Source organism: Dendropsophus ebraccatus, chromosome 1, assembly GCF_027789765.1.
Source record: "Dendropsophus ebraccatus isolate aDenEbr1 chromosome 1, aDenEbr1.pat, whole genome shotgun sequence".
Lineage (NCBI taxonomy): Eukaryota > Metazoa > Chordata > Amphibia > Anura > Hylidae > Dendropsophus > Dendropsophus ebraccatus.
The window spans coordinates 219916981-219943340 of NC_091454.1; the positions used below are offsets into that span (position 1 = coordinate 219916981).

General features: G+C 43.4%; 1 protein-coding gene across 1 annotated transcript in view; it reads right to left on the reverse strand.

Moving 5' to 3' along the window:
- Window positions 1-2727: 2727 nt before the first annotated feature.
- LOC138784526 (extracellular calcium-sensing receptor-like) overlaps window positions 2728-26360 on the reverse strand; it is a 36551-nt gene continuing 12918 nt past the window's right edge. The window contains exons 3-9 of the mRNA XM_069960125.1: window positions 25902-26095; window positions 24766-24890; window positions 23763-24593; window positions 5010-5165; window positions 4209-4436; window positions 3806-3929; window positions 2728-3632 (exon numbers count right to left, since the gene is read on the reverse strand). Coding sequence (XP_069816226.1) covers window positions 2728-3632; window positions 3806-3929; window positions 4209-4436; window positions 5010-5165; window positions 23763-24593; window positions 24766-24890; window positions 25902-26095 — 2563 coding nt within the window. The remainder of the gene's footprint in view (window positions 3633-3805; window positions 3930-4208; window positions 4437-5009; window positions 5166-23762; window positions 24594-24765; window positions 24891-25901; window positions 26096-26360) is intronic.

Consider the following 26360-nt stretch of genomic DNA (forward strand, 5'->3'; position numbering starts at 1 on the left):
GGTGCTGACACCGGCCCTGATACAGGATGCCAGGGAAGCTGAGTGACCCCATTATACAAGATGCAGGGAAGCTGGGTGACCCCATTATACAGGGGACCTGGGAAGCTGGGTGACCCCATTATACAGGATGAATGGGAAGCTGGGTGACCCCATTATACAGGATGCAAGGGAAGCTGAGTGACCCCATTATACAGGATGCTAGGAAAGATGAGTGACCCCATTATACAGGATGCCAGGAAAGCTGAGAGACCCCATTATACAGGATTCAAGGAAAGCTGAGTGACCCCATTATACAGGATGCCGGCAAAGCTGAGTGACCCCATTATACAGGATGCCTGGGAAGCTGGTGACCCCCATTATACAGGATGCCGGGAAAGCTGAGTGACCCCAATATACAGGATGCCTGGAAAGCTGGGTGAACCCATTATACAGGATGCCAGGGAAGCTGGGTGACCCATTATACAGGATGCAAGGGAAGCTGGTGACCCCATTATACAGGATGCCAGGGAAGCTGAGTGACCCCATTATACAGGATGCTAAGAAAGCTGAGTGACCTCCATTATACAGGATGCCGGGAAAGCTGAGTGACCCCTTTATACAGGATACCTGGGAAGCTGAGTGACCCCATTATACAGGATGCCTGGGAAGCTGGGTTAACCCATTATACAGGATGCAGGGAAAGCTGAGTGACCCCATTATACAGGATGCTAGGGAAGCTGAGTGACCCCCAATAAATAGGATAACAGGGAAGCTGAGTGACCACATTATACAAGATGCAAGGGAAGCTGGTGACCCCATTAAAAAGGATGCCTGGGAAACTGGTGACCCCATTATACAGGATGCCTGGGAAGCTGGGTGACCCCATTATACAGGATGCCAGGGAAGCTGGTTGACCTCATTATACAGGATGCCAGGGAAGCTGAGTTCCCCCATTATACAGGATGCCAGGGAAGCTGATTGACCTCTAGTTGGCACAGTTAGTTACCATCCTTTCTGCTGTCCATGGCTAAGCTCTCTCCTCAGGCCCTCTGCACTCTGCCCAGTATCTCCTGCGGTGTGCTCAGGGGGCAGGGCTTGACGCTATGGGTGCGGGGCTTACCAGACATACCGGCAACTAAGGAGAGGGGACGTCCCTGCCAGCGGCTGACGGACAATGTGTCCAAAGGAGGTGCGGGGCCTTGAGGGGGGATTGCTGCTGCTCCCTTCAGGCCGCTGTCGAACAGTGTGTGTGTTGGTTAGGAGGAGAGAAGGGGGGGGGAGAGGAGGGGGAGGGACAGTACTGACAGTGCTGTAGCACCATGGAGACAGGGGAGACAGGCCATGCTTTGCCAGGGCCCCATAGCAACTGCCTTCCCTGCCTCCATGGTAGCTACGCCACTGATGATATGTAACATGTATAACTTTTATTTTATCTGATGGCTTTAAAAAAATTCAAACCATTGTTAAAAAATATATGTTCCTTAAAATCGCTCTATTCCCAGGCTTATAGCGCTTTTATCCTTTGGTCTACGGGGCTGTGTGAGGTGTCATTTTTTTTTTCCATGATGTTTACTTTCTATCGGTACCTTGATTGCGCATATGCAACTTTTTGATTGCTTTTTATTACAATTTTTCTGGATTTAATCTTTATTTGTCAGGTCGGTACGATTACAGTGATATCCATGTTATATAGCGGTTACTATACGTTACATATGACATGTTATTGTTATCTGTCAGGTCGATATGGTTACAGTGATACCCATGGTATATAGCTTTTGTTAGAGTTTATGGCATTTATACTATAAAAACTGTTTGGTGTTGCATATTGTAAGAAGTGTAATATTTTTAATATTTTATTTTCGTTAATGGAGTTATGTGGGGGCTTTTTTTTGCGGCATAAGCTAACGTTTTTAGTGGTACAATATTTTTTAGGGGACGGGATTAACAAAAAAATTGACTTTTTTTGTTTGTTTTTTATGGCGTTAATCGGGTGGGATAATTAATGCAACTGTTTAATAGAATGGGTCATTACGGACACAGCGATATTAAATACATGTATTTTATTTATAGGGGGATCATTTCTAAAGGAGGGATGGGAAATGTGTATAATTATTTATTTTACTTTATTTATTTTTATTTAATAATTTATTTGTTTTAATTATTGATTCATATATTTATTTGCGTTTTTTTTAAACTTTTTCAGGTATATAAAATGCACTACAGCACAGGATCTGTTCTGTAATGCATTGTATTGTGAATAAGCTGTCAGTGTTACACACTGACAGCTCATTGAAACTATCAGGTCCCTGCTTCAGTGCAGGGGCCTGATCATTGAGCAAGGGGGGAGCCTGAGCCGGGGGGAGCAAAAGGGGGGAGAGGGAGCCGGATTTGGGGGGAGGCACATGGGGAGGGAGTCAGAGCGGGATTCGGGGGGGCACACGGGGAGGGAGAGGGAGCTAGAGGGATGCCAGAGGGCTGCCAGATCTCTGCTAGGGACATCGGGGGAAGGCAGGGAAAGCATGACATCCAGGGAGGTCATGATGCAGAATAGCACTGCTTTTCATGACGTTCCAGGACGTAATTTTGGGGGAAGGGGTTAAAAAAACTTATTTTGACCGTAAAGAAAACATTTCAATTCAGAAAAAAAGGATAGAAAAGAGAAAAGAACAAAAAAGAGTTTTAAAAATCCTAATAATTTATTAAATGAATCAGAATGTATATTTTACACAAAACACTGAAATTTTTTTTTTAGATTTTCTGTTTGACCATCAGTTTCTCTCTTGAGTTCATGTCGGGTCTGAATATAATAATGAAACATTTTGAAAGGAACATGCAAATAACCAGACCCCAGGTTGATGATTGGATAGCAAAGATCTCCATGGCCACCATATATTTTCCTCGGGAGCTGAGGGATGCAGGAATGTAGGACATCCAGACACTCAGGAAGGCCAGCATGCTGAAGGTGATGTACTTGGCCTCATTGAAGCTGTCTGGAAGTCTCCTGGCCAAGAAAGCCACAGTGAAGATAATAGAGGCCAGAAGACCAAGGTAGCCAAGCATAGACCAAAAAGCCAAAGGTGACCCTTCATTACACTGAATAATCAATACTCCTGAATTACTTTCGGATTTATATTCTAGGAAGGGAGAAGAAAGTGTCAGCCACATAATACAAAGAAAAATCTGAATGAGGACACATGAGGTGACTATGACATATGATACACGTGGTCTAGTCCAATGTCTTAGCTGACTACCAGGCCTTGTGGCCTTAAAGGCTATAACTACCATAATGGTTTTGGCCAAGATACAGGAGACACAAAGTGCAAATACAATACCAAAAGTCACTTGTCTTAAAAGACAGATCTCATACTGGGGATAACCAATAAAGACTAAAGAGCAGAGAAAACAGAGAGATAATGACACCAGAAGAAGACAACTTAAGAAGTAGTTATTGGCCCGAACAATGGGAGTTGTTCGATAGAGAATAAAGAGGCCAAGGATCGCCACAGGAACCAGTGATGAGGAGATTCCAGTGGCCATTAAGGTGATGCCCAGTGGATCTTCAAGTGAAAGGAATTCTTGGGTCTTGGGAACACAATGATCTTGGGTTGGATTTGGCCACATATCCCACGGACATTTTATACATTGCACCGAATCTTTAAAGAAAAAGTTTTTTAAAAATCGTATCAAAGCAGTGGACTTGAAGTTTTACAGTGTGTTCTAGAAAGAACAATGTTTGCAGTTCTTCACATAATATGGAACTGACAGATTTCATTTTTACAATGGACTTAAAGCAATAAATGATGCACTTAATATTTTTGTTGCCTACCTGTGTGGTTGGCAATCTCCCCATGTGGACATGGGATGCATTGGAAACAACATAAAGGTTGGCCTTTTCTGGCTGCTTTCCTAAAGCCTGGTGGACAACTGGGGCTACAAACTGAAACAGGGACCTAGAGAGAGAGAATCCTATTTTAAAAAAGCAACAAATGTACTTAGGTACACTTCGATGTGACTTAATAATGTTATACAGGTGTTTTAGGGCTATTTATGATGCTTGGGTTCAGTGTTAACTAATTCTTTTAAACCTGAACTTTTTACAGAAGTTTTGGGAACCCTCCATACTGAACTTTAAAAAAGTTTGCCCATCTGTATTCAAAAACTTCAGCATTGCTTAATTAAAAAAAATCAGTATATGGAACAGTCTTTAAGGAATGTCCATAGTGTCTCACCATTCGATGCCCAGTTCCCCACTGTATGTGGCTGGTATTAATAGTGAAGACATCCCCACTGGTTATACTGGTATCATAGCTGCCCACTTTGACTTGTTGAAGTTTTCCTTCAGGGCTCAGCTGCCAGTTCACTATATCGTACACAGCAGGAGGATCTCCGTTCTCATCGAAAAAGAGTTGTCTACCATCGGACATGTTCAGATGTAACTTCTTCATGTAGTGCAACAACTATGAGGAAATTATGTAACATTCATTATCTTCATGCATCTTCTATGGTCGTAAGGTCAGTTAGATTACAAGGATAGGCATTGTATATAACTTTAGCTTTTGTTTACTGCTTTTAAAATATAATTTTTATTGCCCACATAAATTCCTTTATGGACACACTCTAGGCCTCCCCACCAGGATAATTTCCTCAAAGTCCTATCTTATAACATTGTTGCCAATAAATATTACCACCATACACTGATTACATATTGCCTCCATACTGCTACTTCACAAAACATAAATATATTACCAGTGATACCAGTACATAATACTACCACACCATGTCCATTATCACTACCACTAGAGACCCTATAAGAGAGTGTATTTACATCCAGTGTCTCATCTTCTTTTCTTCTTTACTTTTCCTTTTTATTTCCATTCAGCCCATGCCACCTTAAAGTCTTCTCCCGGCCTTTAACCTCTCTCCAGAATCTGCAGAGAAATATTTTAGGCTCTTTGCCCCAGTACATATAGTAGTTAGGTCTCATGTGCCTCCAAATAATAGTTAGGAATGCTAGAGATGAGCAAATTTACAGTAGGAATGAAGCGCATTGCTTTACTCCTATCTGCATTCTGATCATCAGGCTGAGGGCTTTGAAGTCTGTTCCGCTCCATGCTGCTACTTCCCGGGTGCTTGAAAAAAGATGGACCCGGTCCTGGAAAAGATTGGAATCCATCTTTTCTCAGCACCTGGGGAGGAGAGGCATGGAGTGGAGCATACTTCAAAGCCCTCAGCCCGATGATCAGAATGCAGATAGGAATGAAGCAATTCGGTTTGTTCCTACTGTAAATTTGTACTCTGTGCCCCTATATAATAGTTAGGTCCCTATACAGCATTGACTTTCTAGCTTTTGCAAAACTACAATGTCCATCACACCTGGGCAACCAAAGCCATATCCTTGGTTGTTAAGGCATGATAAGAATCACAATTTTGCAACAGTTAGAGGGCCAAGGTTTTCCATCACTGCTATATAGTATAGACCCCTCACTGCAGTCCCTATATAGTTTTAGGCCCCCTCTTTGCAGTCCCCATATTGTATCAGGCCTCTATGTGCAGACTCCTTACCACAGCACCCAAATAATTTATACCCCCCCTACACACACACCTGCAGGGGGTTTACTGAAACTGCTTACTGTGAAAGTGTATTAACTCATGTATTTTCTGTGTATGGCACTTTCCTCTGTCATCCTAGCCCATTGCAAGATAGAGTTCATTGTCTCCTAATGTATTACTGCCCAATTTAAGGGCACATAACGTGACAGCTAGTTTGGGGGTGTTTGGTCAGAGTGATTGTGTTGTTCCTTCTAAAGTATTTTCCAGGGTCTTGTCTGGGGTCCAGGACTTATCTGTGGAGACACTATTCCTAGAGACTGTGGGAGACATTTACTGAGTCTGTGTGCGACTATTTTAATATGGGTAGGTGTTTGTTTTCTTCCAATATATTGTGTGTAATTTATGGAAAAGTTGCATTTTTCATAGTAAATGCATCGTAAATGCATAGTACGGCTGGGTTTACACGCTGTAACTGTGCGGCTGTATTTTTTATGCGGCTGTAAATGTGCGGGTGAAACTACGGCCGTGGGAAAAAATAGACATGCGGCTCAAAACATACGGTCATTTACTTGGAAATCTGGTTCAACTAAAAATAACAAATAAAATGTTAAGAAAGTGATGGAAACACCTCTGGATGCATCTGGGAAAGCAGGGAACACAGTTTACATGAATCGCTATTACCGGGGTTTGCGATCCTCTGCACTATAGCCGATGCCTCTCATGGTTAATATATTGAATTAATAAAACACATTTTCTGTCTAATAAAGTCCCTTTTATTGTTCAATAATTAAATGTAAACGATTCCATCATTTTGCAATTAAATATACTGTTAAAATAAATATATATATAAATAAATGTATATTTATATATATATATTTATTTTTTGACAGTATATTTAATAGCACAATGATGGATTTGTTAGAATTAAATTATTGACCAACGAAACTGAATTTATTTAAACGAAAATGTGTTTTCTTAATTAAATATTAATTAGTACAGGAAACTCCATAAGCCGGTAATTCATATGCGGCAATAGAGCTTTCTGTACTAATCATCACTTAACTTTAATGAAAACATCAAATGTTTCTTCTAATTATGTTATCACAATAGCATTATTAGAAGAAACATTTAGAATTATATGTGCGCTCAGCTGATTGGCTGTTCGGCTGAGCGCACATATAAAGAGCCGGTCCGCAGCACAGTGACTTCATTGTGCTGCGGACCAGCGAAGAGGACACATCGGGGTGAGTATAGAGCTCTCCCCACCCCCTCCCCAGCACTGCACCCCTCCCAGCAAGGAAGGGGGGGGTCACTTAACCCCTTCCTTGCTGGGATGGGTGCAGTCTGACATCAGTCTGGCCCCCAGGGGGTTAAGGGGGATGCAATACATCCTCCCTTAACCCCTTGGGGGTCAGACTGTAAGCAGCGATCTGTAAAGATGCTGCATACTGTAAGGTGCACAACACCGCTCACAATGATGGGTGTTGTGCTCCTGTTTGTGTGTTTTTTGTGTGTTTCTCCCTTTTTGTTTTTCAGATATCGGTATCCTGGGGATTACGTCGGATTCCATGGACTACGTCGATGACCAGCGTTTTTTTAATGTTTTTTTTAATAAAATGGTCAATGAGGGGTGTGGGGGTGTTTTTATTTGAATAAAAAAATTTGTAAACTTGTGTCTTGTCTTTATTTCTTTACTTTATAGACTTAGTAGTGGAAGCCGTCTAATAGACGGAATCCATTACTAAGTCGGGGCCTAGTGTTAGCCGGTATAAAATGGCTAACACTAACCCCCTATTATTACCCCAGTACCCAATGCCACCAGGGGTACTGGGAAGAGCCGGGTGCCAGTGGTCCCGGAGCGTCAAAATTGGCGCTCCTGGACCGGGCGGCAGCAGGCTGGTAAGATTTAGGCTGGGGAGGGCCTAAACCAATGGCTCTTCCCACCCTGGTGTTACCAGGCTGCTGTCGTTTGGTTTTTAACCCGGCTGGTTATAAAAATAGGGGGGACCCTATGCATTTTTTTTAAATTATTTATTTATTTAAAAAAAAAAAACGCATAGGGTCCCCCCTATTTTTATAACCAGCCGGGTTAAAAACCAAGCGACAGCAGCCTGGTAACACCAGGGTGGGAAGAGCCATTGGTTTAGGCCCTCCCCAGCCTAAATCTTACCAGCCTGCTGCCGCCCGGTCCAGGAGCGCCAATTTTGACGCTCCGGGACCACTGGCACCCGGCTCTTCCCAGTACCCCTGGTGGCATTGGGTACTGGGGTATTAATAGGGGGTTAGTGTTAGCCATTTTATACCGGCTAACACTAGGCCCCGACTTAGTAATGGATTCCGTCTATTAGACGGCTTCCACTACTAAGTCTATAAAGTAAAGAAATAAAGACAAGACACAAGTTTACAAATTTTTTTATTCAAATAAAAACACCCCCACACCCCTCATTGACCATTTTATAAAAAAAAAACATTAAAAAAACGCTGGTCATCGACGTAGTCCATGGAATCCGACGTAATCCCCAGGATACCGATATCTGAAAAACAAAAAGGGAGAAACACACAAAAACACACAAACAGGAGCACAACACCCATCATTGTGAGCGGTGTTGTGCTCCTTACAGTATGCAGCATCTTTACAGATCGCTGCTTACAGTCTGGCCCCCAAGGGGTTAAGGGAGGATGTATTGCATCCCCCTTAACCCCCTGGGGGCCAGACTGATGTCAGACTGCACCCATCCCAGCAAGGAAGGGGTTAAGTGACCCCCCTTCCTTGCTGGGAGGGGTGCAGTGCCGGGGAGGGGGTGGGGAGAGCTCTATACTCACCCCGATGTGTCCTCTTCGCTGGTCCGCAGCACAATGAAGTCACTGTACTGCGGACTGGCTCATTATATGTGCGCTCAGCCGAACAGCCAATCAGCTGAGCGCAAATATAATTCTAAATGTTTCTTCTAATAATGCTATTGTGATAACATAATTAGAAGAAACATTTGATGTTTTCATTAAAGTAAAGTGATGATTAGTACAGAATGCTCTATTGCCGGCATATGAATTAACGGCTTATAGAGCTTCCTGTACTAATTAATATTTAATTAAAAAAACTCATTTTCGTTGAAATAAATTCAGTTTCGTTGGTCAATAATTTATTTCTAACGAATCCATCATTGTGCAATTCAATATACTGTCAAAAAATAAATATATAGATAAATATACATTTATTTATATATCTATTTTTTTTAACAGTATATTTAATTGCACAATGATGGATTCATTAGAAATAAATTATTGATCAACGAAAGTGTCTTGATTACAAAGAAAATGTGTTTTAGTAATTTAATATATTAATTATTAGAGGCATCGGCATTCGGCATCATTGCCGGCTATTTTTGAAGTACTCCGTACGGACCGCCTGTCAATCCACGGCCGCATATTCAGCCGCAAACAATGGTCTTGTTCATTTTTTACGGGTCCGTTTACGATAGGGCCGTAGATTCATACATAGTGTGCACTGTGCAGCCGCATATCCTATACTTCCAAGCATACACACGAACCACCAAAAATACCGCCGCACAATTACAGCCGCAAATACAGCCGCACTCTTACAACGTGTGAACCGAGCCTAAAGTTGCAAACATATTCACCTGGTACTAAGCAGACATAGGCCTGCATCAGTTTGTGCCCAATAATAAATTGGGCCAAATCCTGGATTATGCAAACTTTTAGGTGAATACTTTTAAAAAAGTTGCATCTAAAAATTTTTTGTCTGTCGAATACTGGTTTATAAATAGAACTTTTTCCACAAATGGGTGAAAAATCCAATTATTCACCAATAATTAGGCGCAAACGTTTTAATAAATTTCCCCCCTGTCTTCTTTTCAAGTATTCTCCTAACCAAGTCATATCCAGGTAGTGAACCTCGCTGTGAGGCTGCGGTAGGGTGGGAAAACAAGAATCCTATGCACGCTGGGGGACTTTTCTCTTCTGATCCTGATACCTCGACAGGAACCTACGATAGTAGTGAGGTAACAGAAGTTATAGCCGGGGACTCTGCAACAGGCTAAGTTTCCTTAGGGGTCGCCTCGATAGCTAGCTTTACCCAGTAGGTGAGGACTGTGTTGCTGGATCAGTGTCACTCAGTGCCCATAGACAGCATTAGGGGGATGTTCATATCTGTGGATGCAGGTACTTCGTCTCTTAAGCCCCTGCAGGTGAGTACTTAAGGATCTGGATAGATCTATCTTTCTCCCTCACCTGCAGGCAGTCCACTGTCACCACCGCAAATTAAGCCTAAGGGCGACATGTATTATGTGACATATGCACCATTTTGTGGCCTAAAGAGGCCCGAAGCACATACATTGTTATGCAAATGCCTTTTTTGTGAATATTGCATTAGCATCAGGCCCCTTTGCACTGCTTGAGTGGGTGGAATGAGTGGTGCAGCCACATGTAGAGGAAGGATAGCTTCTGTTTGTTTTGCATTTAAATTTTTTCCGCCTGAAAAATGTCAGTGAAACCTACACTAGCTCTAAGCTGGAGAGGCCCTGGTGCACACAGGATTTCTGTAGAGGCATTGGGGATTTTTATTAATAAAAGAAAAAAATAATTAATTACTGTAATGTGACATCCCCCTAAGGACTTCTGAGATCACTTCACTGATCTCTCATAGAAATCGATGCAGAACATATGTAAGTCAGTGCTTGATTACTATGGGCTGCTGGAGCCCATAGTAAAGAATTGCAGAGCCGGAATCAGCAGCATTGCAGCATTGGCCCCTGGCCTAGCCAGAAGCCCGGATCACCCCTTTACAAGAGCATCCCAGGGGCAATCCACCGCTAGACCCCAGGGGATGGCGTTTTATAGCCATTTTAACACTGCTGTCAGTTTTGACAGTGGCATTTAAATGGTTAAATAGCTGGGCGAGGGTTCACGGTGTGACCCCTCTCAGAACCCCCCTACCCACCTGAGAACGTACCAGTACATGATGGGGACGGAAGGGGTTAACAGGTGTGTGTCCTTATATACTGGGGAGGGCACATACCACTTCGGCCCTGTGACAAGAGCTGAAGAGGTTCAGTACCTACCCTACTTTACACCCCCACTACCCTGGGTTACCCTATACAAAAATATATTCTGCAACACTAATAGCAATACTGACTCCCCATTACCTCCCCTTACAGTGGCAGTTCTTCTCTCCTCTTTTTACCCCACTTTTCCCACCACCATCCCTCCCCACACACACAGACACCCCCACTTTCCCTATTCACAACCTAGAACAGGGTTGTCTCCCTGGTAAAACATTATTATGAAGCAGGAAATCTCTTTTCGTCTTTAGGAGCTCCCCTAAACTCTCCAAGTTCCCCATCTTCATTTACACTGCCCCCTATGTGAAGGACCTGAAAGATCATTATCATATGACAATTATTATGACATCATCGCAGGTCCTTTACACACTGTGAATACAGAGCCAACACTGCAAAGCTGACATTTTTAGTGAAGTCTCTGTCTGGAGCCCCTGATATGTTCCACGGTAGGCAGAGACAGGGATTTAGTTAAGACAGGTGTACAGTGTGCAGTCTTGATAAATCCTCCCTATTATGCTTAGTGATACATCTAATGGGATTTCTAGTGACCCAGTACGGGCCCCTAAGCTTAGTTGCATCTGAGTAAGGTAACTCTCTCTGACTCACACATGTGGGATGAGGTGCCCGCTATATTTAGCGTGTTTTCCCACTAGGTGTCACTACTAGTGATGAGCGAATAGTGAGATATTCGAATATTCGATATTCGTACGAATATCCCGCAAATATTCGAATATTCGATCGAATATTCGATTCCATTAAAGTCTATCGGAACAAGTATTCGATTAGTGAAAAACATCTATTTGACCATTTGGAGGGTGAAACTGGAAGCTGGGGGATTTGAACGCTTATCGAATATTTATCGAATATTCGCGAGATATTCGTACGAATATCGAATATTCGAATATCTCACTATTCGATCGAATATCTATTCGATCGAACAGTATTCGCTCACCTCTAGTCACTACTGTGTCTTATGTAACCTGTCTTTTGCACAGCTGACTTATTCCCGGGGTTAACTACTGTATGTCACATGTTACCTTTTGTCCACTCACAGGTGCAGGTGCTTTCCCTCTTTTCTTCTTCTTATTTATTTCTCTCTCTTATGTGCACACATGCAGCCCACCAATCACAGCTGGGGTTAGTTAATTTCCTGAGGTTAGGACCTAGTTCCTAGTGTGTAGAGTTGAGTCTAGTCCAGTTCGTGTGTTGTAGAAGGAGCTAGACAGACAAGTCTTTGGAGTCTGACAGGGACACACAACTAAGCAAACATGTTTTGCCTTATGAACAGAAGAACCGCTTTACAGTCTTAAGCTTTAAAAAGGGAGAGAAGACTAATGGGAATCACCTTACCCATGCCATGAACCTCTCTATACTGTGCAGGGCAGCTACCCCAGGAGTGATAGGAACTGACCCCAGTGGAACACAGGTACTGAATGTCTACATATTCCACTGCACAGCGCAGGACAACTGGTAAGACTCGGAAGTCTGCACAACCTACATAACAAGGCCTGGGGCTCAATTTAACAAACCTAGGACAGGTAGCCCGCAACTGGGGGCCATAAGGCGGTCAAGAATAGGACAGTCATCTGTGAGTACGAGTATTCTGTATTCTCTTCTACTACACACCTCTATTGATCCAGCAGAGTACACTTCTACATTGGACAGGGCCCCTCTGGCAACTCCTCTCTCTACTGCAAAACAGCTTCTCACTTGAAGCACCTAACCTCTACCTCAAATGTAAGCACCTGAGTTATTACAAGACTGTAACAATTTTATTGCACTGGACTTTGTTTTTGCTTTCAGTATCCTTGTATTGCACTATGGTTACTTTCAGTAAACTGTTCTATTTTTTGAAAGCACCAGACTGGATTGTCTACTCTACACCCACGTGCACATCACATTAGGGCCCTATTACACCAAAAGATGTCTGACAGATTATCTGACAGATTTTTTCAGCCAAATTCAGGAACGGACTATAAACAGAGAACTGTTTGCAAAGATAAGACTGAGATTTCTCCTCTTTTCAAATCCATTCCTGGCTTTGGCTGAAAAAATCTGTAAGATAATCTGTCAGACATCTTTTGGTGTAATAGGGCCCTTACACTTGGCTTACTTCTGTGTCTGACTGTCTGTGGTGGGTCATATACCACTCCAAGCTACCGTGACAAGTGCACAAGTGACCCTAGAACCACCCAGCTACCACACCAACGTAATAGCTGACCCAACGGAAGCTCACCCCAAACTAACACTCCCTGCGCATCACCACAGATTACCAAAGAAACAAGAGGTCAACACATTTTCACTAAGGGCATCTAGACAACTTAAATACATTATGTCTGAACTATTGTTTGACTGATAATTATCCATCCCATCCTCTCCATACAAAAAATGTTCTTGTGTTCTCTATGAGGAAGAGGAGAAGTCCTTGTCCTCACTGTTGAGTTGAATATATTACACCAGCAACAGCAGAAGAAAGACAGATGGTTGTGGGAAGAGAAGCTGAGAGTTAACTGGGGGTAAGGGGAATTTAAGGAAGCCCATGAAATCCTATTAAGGGTATTTGCAAAATGAGGAATTGAAGAGGAATCCGCTCTTAGGGTGGGTTCACACTGCAGAACCCAAGTGGAGAATTTCCGACAGATTCCATAGCTCGTACCTGTTCACGGCCGTGAACGGGTACGAGCTACGGAATCCGTCAGAAATTCTCCATTTGGTTTCCGTATTGTGAACTCACCCTTATTTCAGCTTCAAATTCCTCCCGTAAAATATGTACAGAGCAATGTCCCATTGTGCTCAATGGGATTTCTGCTCTGTTGTTTGCACTGCAGAATTTTGAAACATAATTTTCTGACGCTGATCTGCTTTCTGCCCAAAGAATTGACATGTCAATTCTTTGGGCAAATTCTGTTAGAAGAATCCTATAGAAGTCAATGGGGGGTTAAATTCTGCTTGCATTCTGCTTGAATTCTGCTTGCATTCTGCTCAAATTCTGCTCGCATTCTGCTCCTGTTCTGCCAGAGCTAAATAGGCGAGAAATTTCAAGCTGAAAACTTTCCTCTACAATTCCTTGAGAATTTCTCAGTGTGTACATACCCTTTATCTGGGAAGTATATAAGCCTGCATACTTACCTCCTTTGCTCCCCCAGCTCTGTGGCTGTCCTATCCTTCAGTCTACATTCCCATCTTGTTCTTTTTCCTTCCAATGGTGTACCGATCTCTCTCCAGTTAATCACAGTACTGAGTTGGGAGCAAGACATTATTGGAAAGGGAAGATGTGACAGCTGCAGAGCTGGGGAAGTGGAGGAGGTAAGAATGCAGGCTTCTATTATTTTACTGCAAAGTAAGATATAAGAAATTTAGTATTTTCTTTGAACTCAGGAAGCCTTAAAGGGCCTCTTACATGGCCCAATTTTTGGGAGCAAGCGAGCGCAGACTTGTCAGGTCAGCACTCGCTTGTTCCTCATTTCCCCATTGCTACCTATGCTATTACACGCACCAACAGTGAGCAGGTAAGTGTGGAGCTGCCCAAGCAATTCATAGAGGAGAGTTGTGGTCTGCTGCCATGGCTCCTGTTTTGCAGAGCGACTGCCAGCATACATACAGGCTTCTATTATTTTACTGCAAACAGAGATATAGGAAATGTAGCATGTCCTCTGAAAACCCATTTATGGAGGCACACGGCAGCCACTATGTGATGGAAACCTCTGCTCCTGGAAATAATAAGCTAACAAAGTCACTCCTTGATGCTGTAGGCTGATATCCATGCAATATTGCCCCTGGCCTACAAGTGCCATGGAAGCTCTAGGGCAGGGGTACTCAACAACTTTTAGTGAAGGTCCACTTACCGGGGTCTATAGTCAGGTGAAGGTCCGAGCTGAACATCAGTAAGAAATGTGTTTTGTTACTTTTCACAAACGTTCAACTATTTACATACAGAATTGATGCTTATTACTGGGAAAACTGGCCCCCTGTTGCTCCCCCAGTAGTATATAGCCTCCCTGTGAGCTCTCCCCCTGTAGTATATAGCCCCCGTGCGCTCTCCCCCAGTAGTATATAGTCCCACTGTAGTATATAGCCCCCCTGTGACCTCTCCCCCTGTAGTATATAGCCCCCCTGTGCTCACCCCTGTAGTATATAGCCCCCCTGTGACCTCTCCCCCTGTAGTATATAGCCCCCTGTGCTCACCCCTGTAGTATATAGCCCCCCTGTGACCTCTTCCCCTGTAGTATATAGCCCCCGTGACCTTTCCCCCTGTAGTATATAACCCCCTGTGAGCTCCCCCAAGTTATATATAGCCCCCGTGCACTCTCCCCCTGTAGTATATAGCCCCCTGTGAGCTCCCCCCAGTAGTATATAGCCCCCCTGTGACCTCTCCTCCTGTAGTAAAAAAGCCCCCTCTGAGCTCCCCCCAGTAGTATATAGCCCCCCTGTGACCTCTTCCCCTGTAGTATATAGCCCCCTGAGAGCTCCCCCAAGTAGTATATAGCCCCCCGTGAGCTCCCCACAGTAGTATATAGCCCACCTGTGTGCTCTCCCCAGTAGTATATAGCCCACCTGTATGCTCTCTCCCTGTAGTATATAGTCCCCCTGTAGTATATAGCCCCCCTCTGACCTCTCCCCCTGTAGTATATAGCCCCCTGTGCTCACCCCTGTAGTATATAGCCCCCCTGTCACCTCTCCCCCTGTAGTATATAGCCCCCTGTGCTCACCCCTGTAGTATATAGCCCCCCGTGACCTTTCCCCCCTGTAGTATATAGCCCCCCTTGTGCGCTCTCCCCCTGTAGTATATAGACCCCCTTGAGCTCCCCCCTGTAGTATATAGACCCCCCCCCCCCCCAGTAGTATATAGCCCTGAGACAAAAAAACAAATCACAACTCACCTAGCACCTCGCTCCCCCGCCGCACCTGTCTTCTTCTTTTCTCATGTCGGTTCGGCCCCGAGCTTATTCGCACTCTCTGGGGATGTCCCGAGGATTCCCCAGCAGAGCGCACACCAGAGACCTCAGTGTATGCCGCTATCCTGTACTTCCGGGAAGTTCAGGCCGGCGGCATACACGGAGCTCAGGGGTGCGCGCTCTGCTGGGGAATCCCCGGGACATCCCTAGAGAGCGCGAATAAGCCGGGGGCCGGACCGACACTGCCCCCAGCCCCACAGGTGTACTGACATCTAAGGACAGTACGCCTATGGTGCGGGAGGCAGTGCGGTGGGGAGCGGGACACATGGGAGTCGGGGCGGTTGGGAGGTCTGACCAGGGGCCCGGACAGCTGGCCTCTGGTCCGCCAGTTGAGGACCCCTGCTCTAGGGCCTTCAGGAAATGAAAGTGCTGGGCAAATGGTCATTTTGTCTTCCATCCCCTAATGTGTATCAATAAATCCCTGAATAGTATATTAACCCCTTAAGGTCAAAGCCAATTTTCGTTTTTGCACTTTTGCTTTTTCCACTTTATGTTTAAAAGGCCATAGCGCTTGCATTTTTTCACCGAGAGACCCATATGAGCCCTTATTTTTTGCAAAACCAATTTTACTTTGCAATGACTGGCATTATTTTCCCATAAAATATGCTGCGAAACCGGAAAAAAAAATCATTTCTGCTGTAAAATTGAAAAAAAAAAAACGGAATTTGTTTGGATTTCGGGGAGTTTTGCAATTACGCCGTTCGCCCTGGGGTAAAACTGACTTGTTGTGCATGTTCCTTAAGTCGTTACGACTACAACGATATGTAACATGTATAACTTTTTTTTAATCTGATGGCTTTTAAAAAAGTCGAACCATTGTTAACAAATATGTTCCTTAAAACCGCTCTATTCCCATGCTAAAAGCGCTTTTATGCTTTGGTCTATAGGGCTGAGTGAGGTGTCATTTTTTGCGCCATGATCTTTACTTTCAATCGGTACCTTATTTGCGCATATACGACTTTTTGATCACTTATTTATTTGTTTATTTATTTATTTATTTATAGGCTATGTATATGTTGACACTACATAAAATAACGGCTGTTGGGGGCGAGGCCTGGCTTCCGGTCTGCATGGACGCATAGCTCCTGAGCTCCTGCTCTAACGCCGACAAAAGCAACTTTAAAAGCGACTGCAGGCTCCCCCTGTATCCCCCCCCGTACAGATGGCTCCCCCTGTATTCCCCCCTTATAGATGGCTCCCCCTGTATCCCCCCCGTATAGATGGCTCCCCCGTATAGATGGCTCCCCCGTATTCCCCCCTTAAAGATGGCTCCCCCCTGTCTCCCCTTCCCCATATAGATGGCTCCCCTGTATTCCCCTTTTATAGATGGCTCCCCCCTGTATCCCCCCTCGTATAGATGGCTCCCCCTTATAGATGGCTCCCCCGTATTCCCCCCTTATTGATGGCTCCCCCCTGTATTCTTCCCTATAGATGGCTCCCCCGTATTTCCCCTTATAGATGGCTCCCCCCTGTATTCCCCTCTTATAGATGGCTCCCCCGTATTCCCTCCTTATAGATGGCTCCCCCCTGTATCCCCCCCATAGATGGCTCCCCCTGTATTCCCCCCTTATAGATCGCTCCCCCCTGCACAGCAGATAAAAAACCCAAACACACAACTCACCTAACAAGTGCTCCCCCGTCGCTGCGTCTTCTCCTCTTCTGCCCCCGGCTGATGCGTCGCTCCTTGGGGGATTCTCAGGGAGCGCATACATCCGGAGGCTCAGTGTGCGCCCGGGCCGGGACTTCCGGTACAGGAAGTCCCAGCGACGCGCACTGAGGTTCCTGATGCGTGCGCTCCCTGAGAATCCCCCAGCGAGCGACGCATCAGCCGGAAGCCGGATTTCCTCTTGCGACCGCAAGCAAGAAAGTGCTTGCGGTCGCAAGAGAGAGAGAAGGGGAAGGGGGGGGCGCGCAGGGCCGTCTTACCCATTGGGCATGGCAGGCGGCTGCCCGGGGACCCTTGTGTCCTAGGGGGCCCCTGCCCACTGTGACAGCGGGCAGGGGCCCCCTAGGACGCAAGGGTCCCCGGGCAGCCGCCTACCATGCCCAATGGGTAAGACGGCCCTGACTACGAGCCTCTCATAAGACCCTATCTGAAGCAACAATGAAAGAAATGCTGATGACATTGCGCCGTTCATGGCATGCTGATATGTCAACCTACATAGCCCCAGTACAGGCTGCTGTCGATGAGTTGGGTGAAAGAGTCGACCACTGCGAAACAAAAATGGAAGCTCTTACTAAATCCCATAATTCTCTCATAGATGAACAATACGATCTTGACACTGAGGTTAAACAACTGCGCCCCAAAATAGCAGATATGGAAGACCGAAATAGGCGCAATAATATCAAACTCCGCAGCATACCTGAATCAGTACCGCCAGCAGAACTAACCCCTTATGTTCAAACATTGATTAAAGCGGTACTCCCAAATTGCTCTTCCCGTGACTTAGAAATTGACAGAGAGTGCCCAAACCGCAGAATTTAGGAGCAGATGTACCAAGAGATGTGCTCGCAAGAGTTCATTTTTACACCATCAAGGAACGCCTGATGGAATTCTCAAGGAAGAATGAATCCTTACCCACACCTTTCCAGAAAATAAAAATCTTCACTGACCTATCAGCAGCTACACTTCAACTACGATGACAATTACAGCCTATTACAACAGCCCTACGACAGAATAAAATCCCATATAAATGGGGATTCCCAGTCAAAATCCTGATAAGGCGGAACAATACCACACATGTCATAGCCATTCTGGAAGACGGATACCGACTCCTACAAAAGTGGAACATAAGAATCTCAACTACAGAGACATCATCCTCCTCCCCTCGCATCACACCGGTGCCTCAAGATTGGTCAATGGTGGCCAACAGAAATCCTGAATGAAAATAGGCGGATATCCCTAAGGATGCTCCTATATCCCTATGTGGGTAGGGGTATGAACACTACCCCCTCCAAAGGTAGTTGGTATCTGAAGATATATACCAACATATTTCCTTTCTTGTTTGCCAAGTCTTTGGCTTATTGGTTAAGTTTCTTCTCTTGTTATGTTTATTTATGTTTCCTGGGTATGCACATTTACTATTTGTATTTTCCACAAGTGCCTAATGTGGTTGGGGTGCTCTTGCTGGGAGGCACTCTTAACCTGACTCCAATGATGTATATAATTTATGTACCAACAGTTTTAGCTGTATCATACAATGGTCATCAAATTAGTTAGTATAAATGTAAGAGGCCTTAACAGCCCCCACAAAAGGGCGTTCATGTGGGATGAAGCTAGATCTCTAGCAAGTGATGTGCTGTGTGCACAAGAAACACACCTGATTGATAGACACACACCGTATCCACCACAAATTATTTCCAAACATATTTCACTCCACAAACAATAAGAAGACAAGAAGAGTAATGATTGCTATTAAAAACTCAGTAACATTCATAAACCATAAGATATATACAGACATAAATGGTCGTTATAACATACTATTATGCTCATTAAATGAGATAAAACTTACATTGGTAGCACTATACTCCCCTAATCGCAATCAAGTGAGTTTTGCAAACAAAATAATTAAAAAAGCAAAAAAACTATCTTATGGTAACTTCTTATTTTGTGGAGATTTCAATCTATCATCCAACCCAGATCTTGATACTTCTTCCTCCGCACGCTCTCATACTCCCTCCCTGGGTAATATTTGGCTTAGAGAGGAACTATTTGATGTGTGGAGAATACAGCATGCTTCTGAAAAGGATTATTCTTATCACTCGATAGTTCGCAACTCTTACTCAAAACTAGATATGTTTATAGTAGACAAGCGGTTGCTCTCGCTCTCTAAAGTAACTTCCATTGAATCTATAAAATGGTCCGACCACGCACCAATTTCCCTCACTCTAGAGGAAACTCTATCAAATAACCAGACATTTCTCTGGCGTTGTAGCCCTTTCCTTCGTTCCCACCCAAAATACTATAACACTCTGAAGACTGACTTAGAAGACTTCTTTGATTTTTACAATAACACAACAGACCCAGCCTTGTTGTGGAATACTCACAAAGCATTCATCCCAGGCTCATTTATTAAATATGGATCACAAGCTAAGAGAGCGAGAGAGGCCGCAGTCACCAAACTGTTAAAGGACATAGCAATATTGGAAAATAACAACAAGACCAACCCAACACAAGCAGCAGCTGAGAAACTAAGAACACTTAGGAATGATCTAAGGAATACACTCTTATTAACATATGAAAAACGCCTTAGAAAATTAAAAGCTAACTACTATTCGCAGAGTAATAAATCTAGCAAACTTATGGCAGCTCACATAAAAGCCCAACATGCTAAATCACGTATTCCACACATCAAACATCCTCTAACGGGGACCCTACAGTAATCCCCTTTAGAAATTGCCAACAGTTTTAAAGATTATTACTCAAACCTCTATAATCTTAATCAGGACCTCTCAAACATACCACCCACCAGTATTTCCATCCAAAAATTTCTATCCAACCTAAATCTTCCCTCCCTATCCCAACAACAATTAGATAACCTAAATACCCCTATCTCCTCTTCAGAGATACAAAAAATTATACGATCACTACCTCATGATAAAGCCCCAGGCCCTGACGGTTTTAGTAACAACTACTACAAAAAATTTAACCTTACCTTGACCCCCCATCTACTCAAGTTTTTCCAACATGTTACTCACACAGGCATACTCCCATCTGAAAATCAACAAGCCCTAATTGTCACCATCCCCAAACCAGGAAAGACCCCAGACACACCACAAAATGTCAGACCCATCTCATTACTTAACTCGGATATAAAAATGTATGCAAAGCTATTATTCTCCCGTCTAGCCCCCATACTCCCCTCCTTAATTAATACCGATCAAGTAGGCTTTATACAGGGTAGACAAGCTTATGACAATTCACGAAGAGTGCTAAATATCATAGCACATCTAGAAAAATGTCAGACCCCAACAGCAGTTATATCCTTGGACGCCGAGAAGGTGTTCGACCGTGTGAACTGGTCGTACGCCTTCTCGGCACTAGAAGAATTTGGTTCCATAGGACCAATTCTAACTGCTATGAAAGCCCTATATTCTTCCCCAACAGAAAAAGTATACACTAATGGTACCCTATCAGATTATTTTGTTATCACTAATGGCACACGACAGGGATGCCCCCTCTCTCCATTAATTTTCATACTTTCTCTTGAACCTTTAGTATTCGTAATGATCATGCAGTCTCAGGAGTAACCATTGGTGACTTGACACATGAAATTTCACTCTATGCAGATGACATAATCTTAACAATAACAAATCCCCTAAGGTCCCTAACCAGAATAATGGAAATAATATCAAAATATAGTACTATATCTTATTATCACCTTAATACCCCAAAATCCCAAATCCTTCCTCTCAATATCCCAAACTCCCTAGCCACACAAATTAAATCAAAATTCACACTAGAATGGAGCCCTACTGGTATATCATATCTAGGACTAACTCTTATATCATCCTTCAAAAATCTCTACAAGACAAATTATGAACCATTATCACGCAGGATATCAATAGAAGCACAGTCCCTTCTTAAACACAAACTTTCTTGGATTGGTAGAATAGCTGCCTTTAAAATGTTCCTCCTTCCCAAAATTCTATATTATTTCCGCACACTTCCTATATCTCTCCCAAACTCATTTTTCCAACGCTTACAAAGAGTTATAAATAAACTGGTTTGGGCCAACAATAAGCCCAGAATTGCCCTAACAATATTACAGAAAAACAAGGAGATGGGAGGATTGGGGGTCCCAAACCTTAAAAACTACTACATTACTACCCAAGTATCTTTATTACATAAATGGTGGTTCAACAACACAACTTTTCCTTGGATATCCATAGAATGGATATGCATGCCCTTCTTCCCTACAATCTCTACTATTGAAACCCTTTTGGTCCACAAACTCACCCACCCCAAAATTACCCTTAATTACAGGATCTTTAAATGCCTGGCGCATATTTCACAAATCCAGCTATAACTCTACAAAAATGGCAAAAATGAACCTTCCATTACAATTCATCCAAAACCTAATCCCAGACACCGATCTAAAGAATTGGATAGACGCTGGTATAACTCAAGTAGCTCATATGCGGGGAACAAAGTAGCTTATACGAGGAGCAAAACCTAAAATCATTCATGCAACTTTATACAAAATATGATCTTCCAAGACATGATCTCTTTAAATATCTTCAGATCAGACAAACTTTAACGAATATGTCCAACTCAGATTTACCCTATGATGCCAGCATAGCTTCCTACTATTCGTCTGGGGGAAAGGGGTTAAAACATTTGTACGCCAAGATGGATGCACATGATCTGTTCCAAAAAACTCACCCATTAAGATCCTGGGAACAAGAACTAAATATAATAATTTCCGACAAAATGCCTTCAGATATGTACACAAATTTCTAAAATGCAGCTTACATGTAGAATCAGCAATTAAATCCATTCTTCGCTGGTATCTCCCACCAGCAAGATTAGCAGTTATATATCCTAACTCTTCAGACCATTGCTGGAGGCTATGTATGGGACAGGGAACACTCCTCCATATCTTATGGTCATGTCCATCCATCTATGGTTACTGGCAGAAATGTAAAATTCTATTGCAATATGTATTACCCTTCCCTATACCTTGGTCTCCCCAATTTGTTCTTTTATTTATAAACATCAACACAATACCTTATAGATATAGACCTTTTTGCTGTAAATTCCTAATAATAGCAAAAATTATATTAGCTAGACATTGGAAGTCCTCTCAGATTCCAGATCTGAAAGAAGTGATCGACTCCCTTAATAACACCTTTGTATACGAACGTATTATAGGGAGGAGTGGTCCCCATGGACGAACTCCCCACATTGTGTCCAACCCCCCCCCCCCCCTGATAAGACTCCATAACCAGATTAATATTCCTCCATTTCATCCCCACAACGTCTAATCTACTCCAAGATGGCCTCATAATGCCTCTAATATCTTTAATGCACTGTAGTGGAAAATAATCCACTATAATACCCAGACTCTAAGTACTTACCCCTTCCTTCACCAATACTGTTGTTTTGTTCACATATCCTTTGGTATGTTTAGATATACCATTTGAAGATGTAATGTTCGCTAACATCTCAAGTCCTGTGAGATATTTCTATATGTACTAAAATTTCTTCTTTGTTACATCTTTGTTATACAAAAGATTAATTCAACAATGTTACTGTATATTGTTTAAAATACTGTTTCTCTCTGTCCAAATGAAAACCCTTCAATAAAAACTATTGAAAATAAAATAACAGCCGTTGTCAGCGCCGCAAAACTACGGCTGTTGTTTTGAAGTTCCCTATAACGACTGTAATGCAATGTAACTACGGCCGTTGAATTCACACTACGTATCAGATAACGGCCGTTGTTTATACGGCCCTGTGAAAAATTAACATGTCAATTATTAACGGCCGGTAATACTGCAACAATGGCCGTAGATTTCAATGCGGCCGCGAACGTAAAAATTATATCTGCCGAATTAAACTTGATTTTGATGTAAAAAAAATTCTGAGTGGTTTCTCGGGCTGGGCTCAGTATTTAAAGTAAATAACCTGTTTCATCCCGTTTATAATCATGCTTGGAATCAAAATTAAACAACGGCCGGTATTTTGAGACCAAAACAACGGCCGTAGTTTCACAACTAGCCCGTATGATAGTAATTCTACGGCCGTTGTTTTGGCCTCAAAATATCGGCCGTTATTTTACGCAGTGTGACCATAGCTATAAAATGGGAAAAGGGGGGTGATTTGGACTTTTATTAGTTGTCATTGTTATCATTAAGACGCTGAGGCCCGGCACGGCAGAAGATCCGTCCCGCTAGACACCAGGGACGTGAGGTCTGAAGCACTTCAATGCAGCTGTCAGGTTTGACAGCTGCATTGATGTGCTTAATTAGCCGGCGCGGCAACGGGACCCATGTCGGCTAATAGAGGCGCTCCCTGGCTGCAGATATCAGCTGGGAGCAGCGCTGCTCAGAGCAGGGTCCCGGCGGGACCCCTCTCTGAACTCCCCCACGGCACCATGACGTACCAGGTACGTCATGGGTCGCTAAGGGGTTGAAATGAGAAATAATGTATAAATAAATAATTAGAAGATAGTTCTTCTACTGAATTCACACCAACCTGCCAAGGCTTAAAGTTCTCAATATCAGCACATGTTCCATTGGGGAATGGTCCATCTCCATTCTTACATTTACCCAAATCACTCAGAGCTTTTGCTATTGCATGAACCGCTGTATAAACATTGTATGTTGCTCTCAGAATAGAGTCATTATTGAAATTGTTTTGAAAATTCTTAAGACTTTCTTGGCCGGTACATTCTTTTATTGATAAGTTTGATGGAACATCAGAGGATGTTTGGTTCTTCAATTTGCAGCCAAAAACTTGTTCCCAGAATATTTTTATGTATTGGTTTCCCACAATCATGGATGGATTGATTCTGTTGAGGAAATCTCCAAATCCTGGCATGTTTCCACTAGGGAGGGCAAAACCAATTGTTCCAAGAAGAAGTCTTGAATATTTGTTCACTAAGAAGAAAGATGAAGTAGACCAAGCTTCAGTGGCAATCAATACTTTTCCTGTCACATTCTGCCTCAGCATCTCATCTAGTACAAAACTTAACTCTATAACAGGAGTGAAGAAGACCACTACTGTGGCTGTTGAGTCTTTAACCACCTGAGCAATATGTGGGGTGTTAAAATCTTGTCGGCTGGAGATTATGTTCTCTGTGAAAGCCACACAGGCTCCAGCTTTTAATATTTCCCTCTTGACTATCTGGACACCTTGCTGTCCATAATCATCTTCGAGGGCCACCAGACCAATCCAGGTCCATCCAAAGTGCAACACCAGCTGTGCTAGACCCCGAGACTGGAAGGCATCACTGGGGACTGTTCTAAAGAATGATCGGAACTGGATACGGTTACTGAGGAGAGAACTTGTGGCAAAATGACTAATCTGTTGGAAAATGTAAGAGTATTATTAAGTGAGAACTATGATTCACAGACATCAATATCCTCCATTCACATAACATATGATACATTTAAAGGGTTCTTGTGGCTAAATTGACTAGTGAGCTATCCACAAGATAGATCATAAGTTGATTGGCAAAATGAAGACACCCAGCTACCGTGATGATCAGCTGTTTAGCCTCCGCAATACACAGTGAATGGAGCCAGAAGCAGTTGCAGGTGCCATAAAGCGGGTCAGTGACTGATGAGCTATCTTGTGAAGATCTTTCTGCTTCAAGGAAATCTTCAAAATAATATTTCATATATTGAAGGGACTCAACTGGTCAACCTGGTCAATTCTCTAAAAAGGGTGGACCCTGCTTCTTCAGTGCAGCAAAACACAAAGCAATTACTTGTAAATGGCAAAGGGTAATGGCTATGTCTACCAGTAATATAATAGTTTTTTTATACAGACTCTCCACTCTGGATAACTCATTTTTTGCCTTGTGAAAGTTCTTTTTAGAACTAATGGTGGGTAGTGACTAGAGATGAGCGAACCTCGAGCATGCTTGAGTCCATCCGAACCCAAACGTTCGGCATTTGATTAGCTGGGGCTGCTGAAGTTGGATAAAGCTCTAAGGTTGTCTGGAAAACATGGATACAGCCAATGACTATATCCATGATTTCCACATAGCCTTAGGGCTTTATCCAACTTCAGCAGCCACCGCTAATCAAATGCCCAACATTCGGGTTCGGATGGACTCGAGCATGTTCGAGGTTCGCTCATCTCTAGCAGTGACCCTTCACCATAGTTAAGTCTATTCCATCAATTTCCTATAGTCAAGGGAAACCCCCAAGTCATCAACTTTACTGCCAGTAACTTCAATAGCACCTTTAGTTGAGCGGGTGTGTATTGTTGCTTTCTGGCCATGCATTTTAGACTGATCATGGAACGGAGGAGAAAGAGAAATGGTAGAAGTTGATGGTGACAGGGACGATAGAAACTAGCAGTATGCTGGGGAGGAGGTAGACATCTTTCTCTAATTGGTGGCCAGTTCATCTATAAGCATGTGATGCCATCACATGTGCAGAAGAAGAGGTGTTGTTACAGCAGCTACATTTGCCATTACCACCAATGCCACCTGTAGCCCCGATAGCGTTTCTACTGTTAGTACCCATGTATCATGTACTGTAAGAACCCATGTGCCATCACTTACTTGTGGATACCTGGATAGCCCCAATATATGAGCTAGGGAAATGGAGTATGTAGAGGCAGAATGTCCTATTATTGCAGCCAATTGGGTGTCCTGGTTACATCGATAGTTGGGCACAGATTGTCCATGTCCACTCATCATCTGTAGGGTACCTGACACTGTTCTCTGAAGGACTGCACATGAGTCAAAGATCTGGAATCCCAAGGTGACATTTGACAAGAAATTGGGAGTTTTGTTAATTTCCTCCACGGTAAAATGCACGGCTTGAGCTCGCTGGTAGGTATCTAACATGAGGCTGCGGGGAATACAGACAAGGTAATGTTTCCTAAATATATAACATTAAACTCAACTATTGTGTCACTATAAGAGATCCTGCTGTCAGCGAAAGCCAGGCTTTCCAGAGAAAAAAAATCTATATGACTTTCCATTGCTATATGCACAGCCCTCAGCGAGCACATTGTATGCAGCTCAGCAGAAGCTACACATTTTCTTGCTTCCCATCTTGATGATCATGTGATCGTCGGGTGCCGGATAAGGAGCCTCTGGGTTAAAGCAGACCT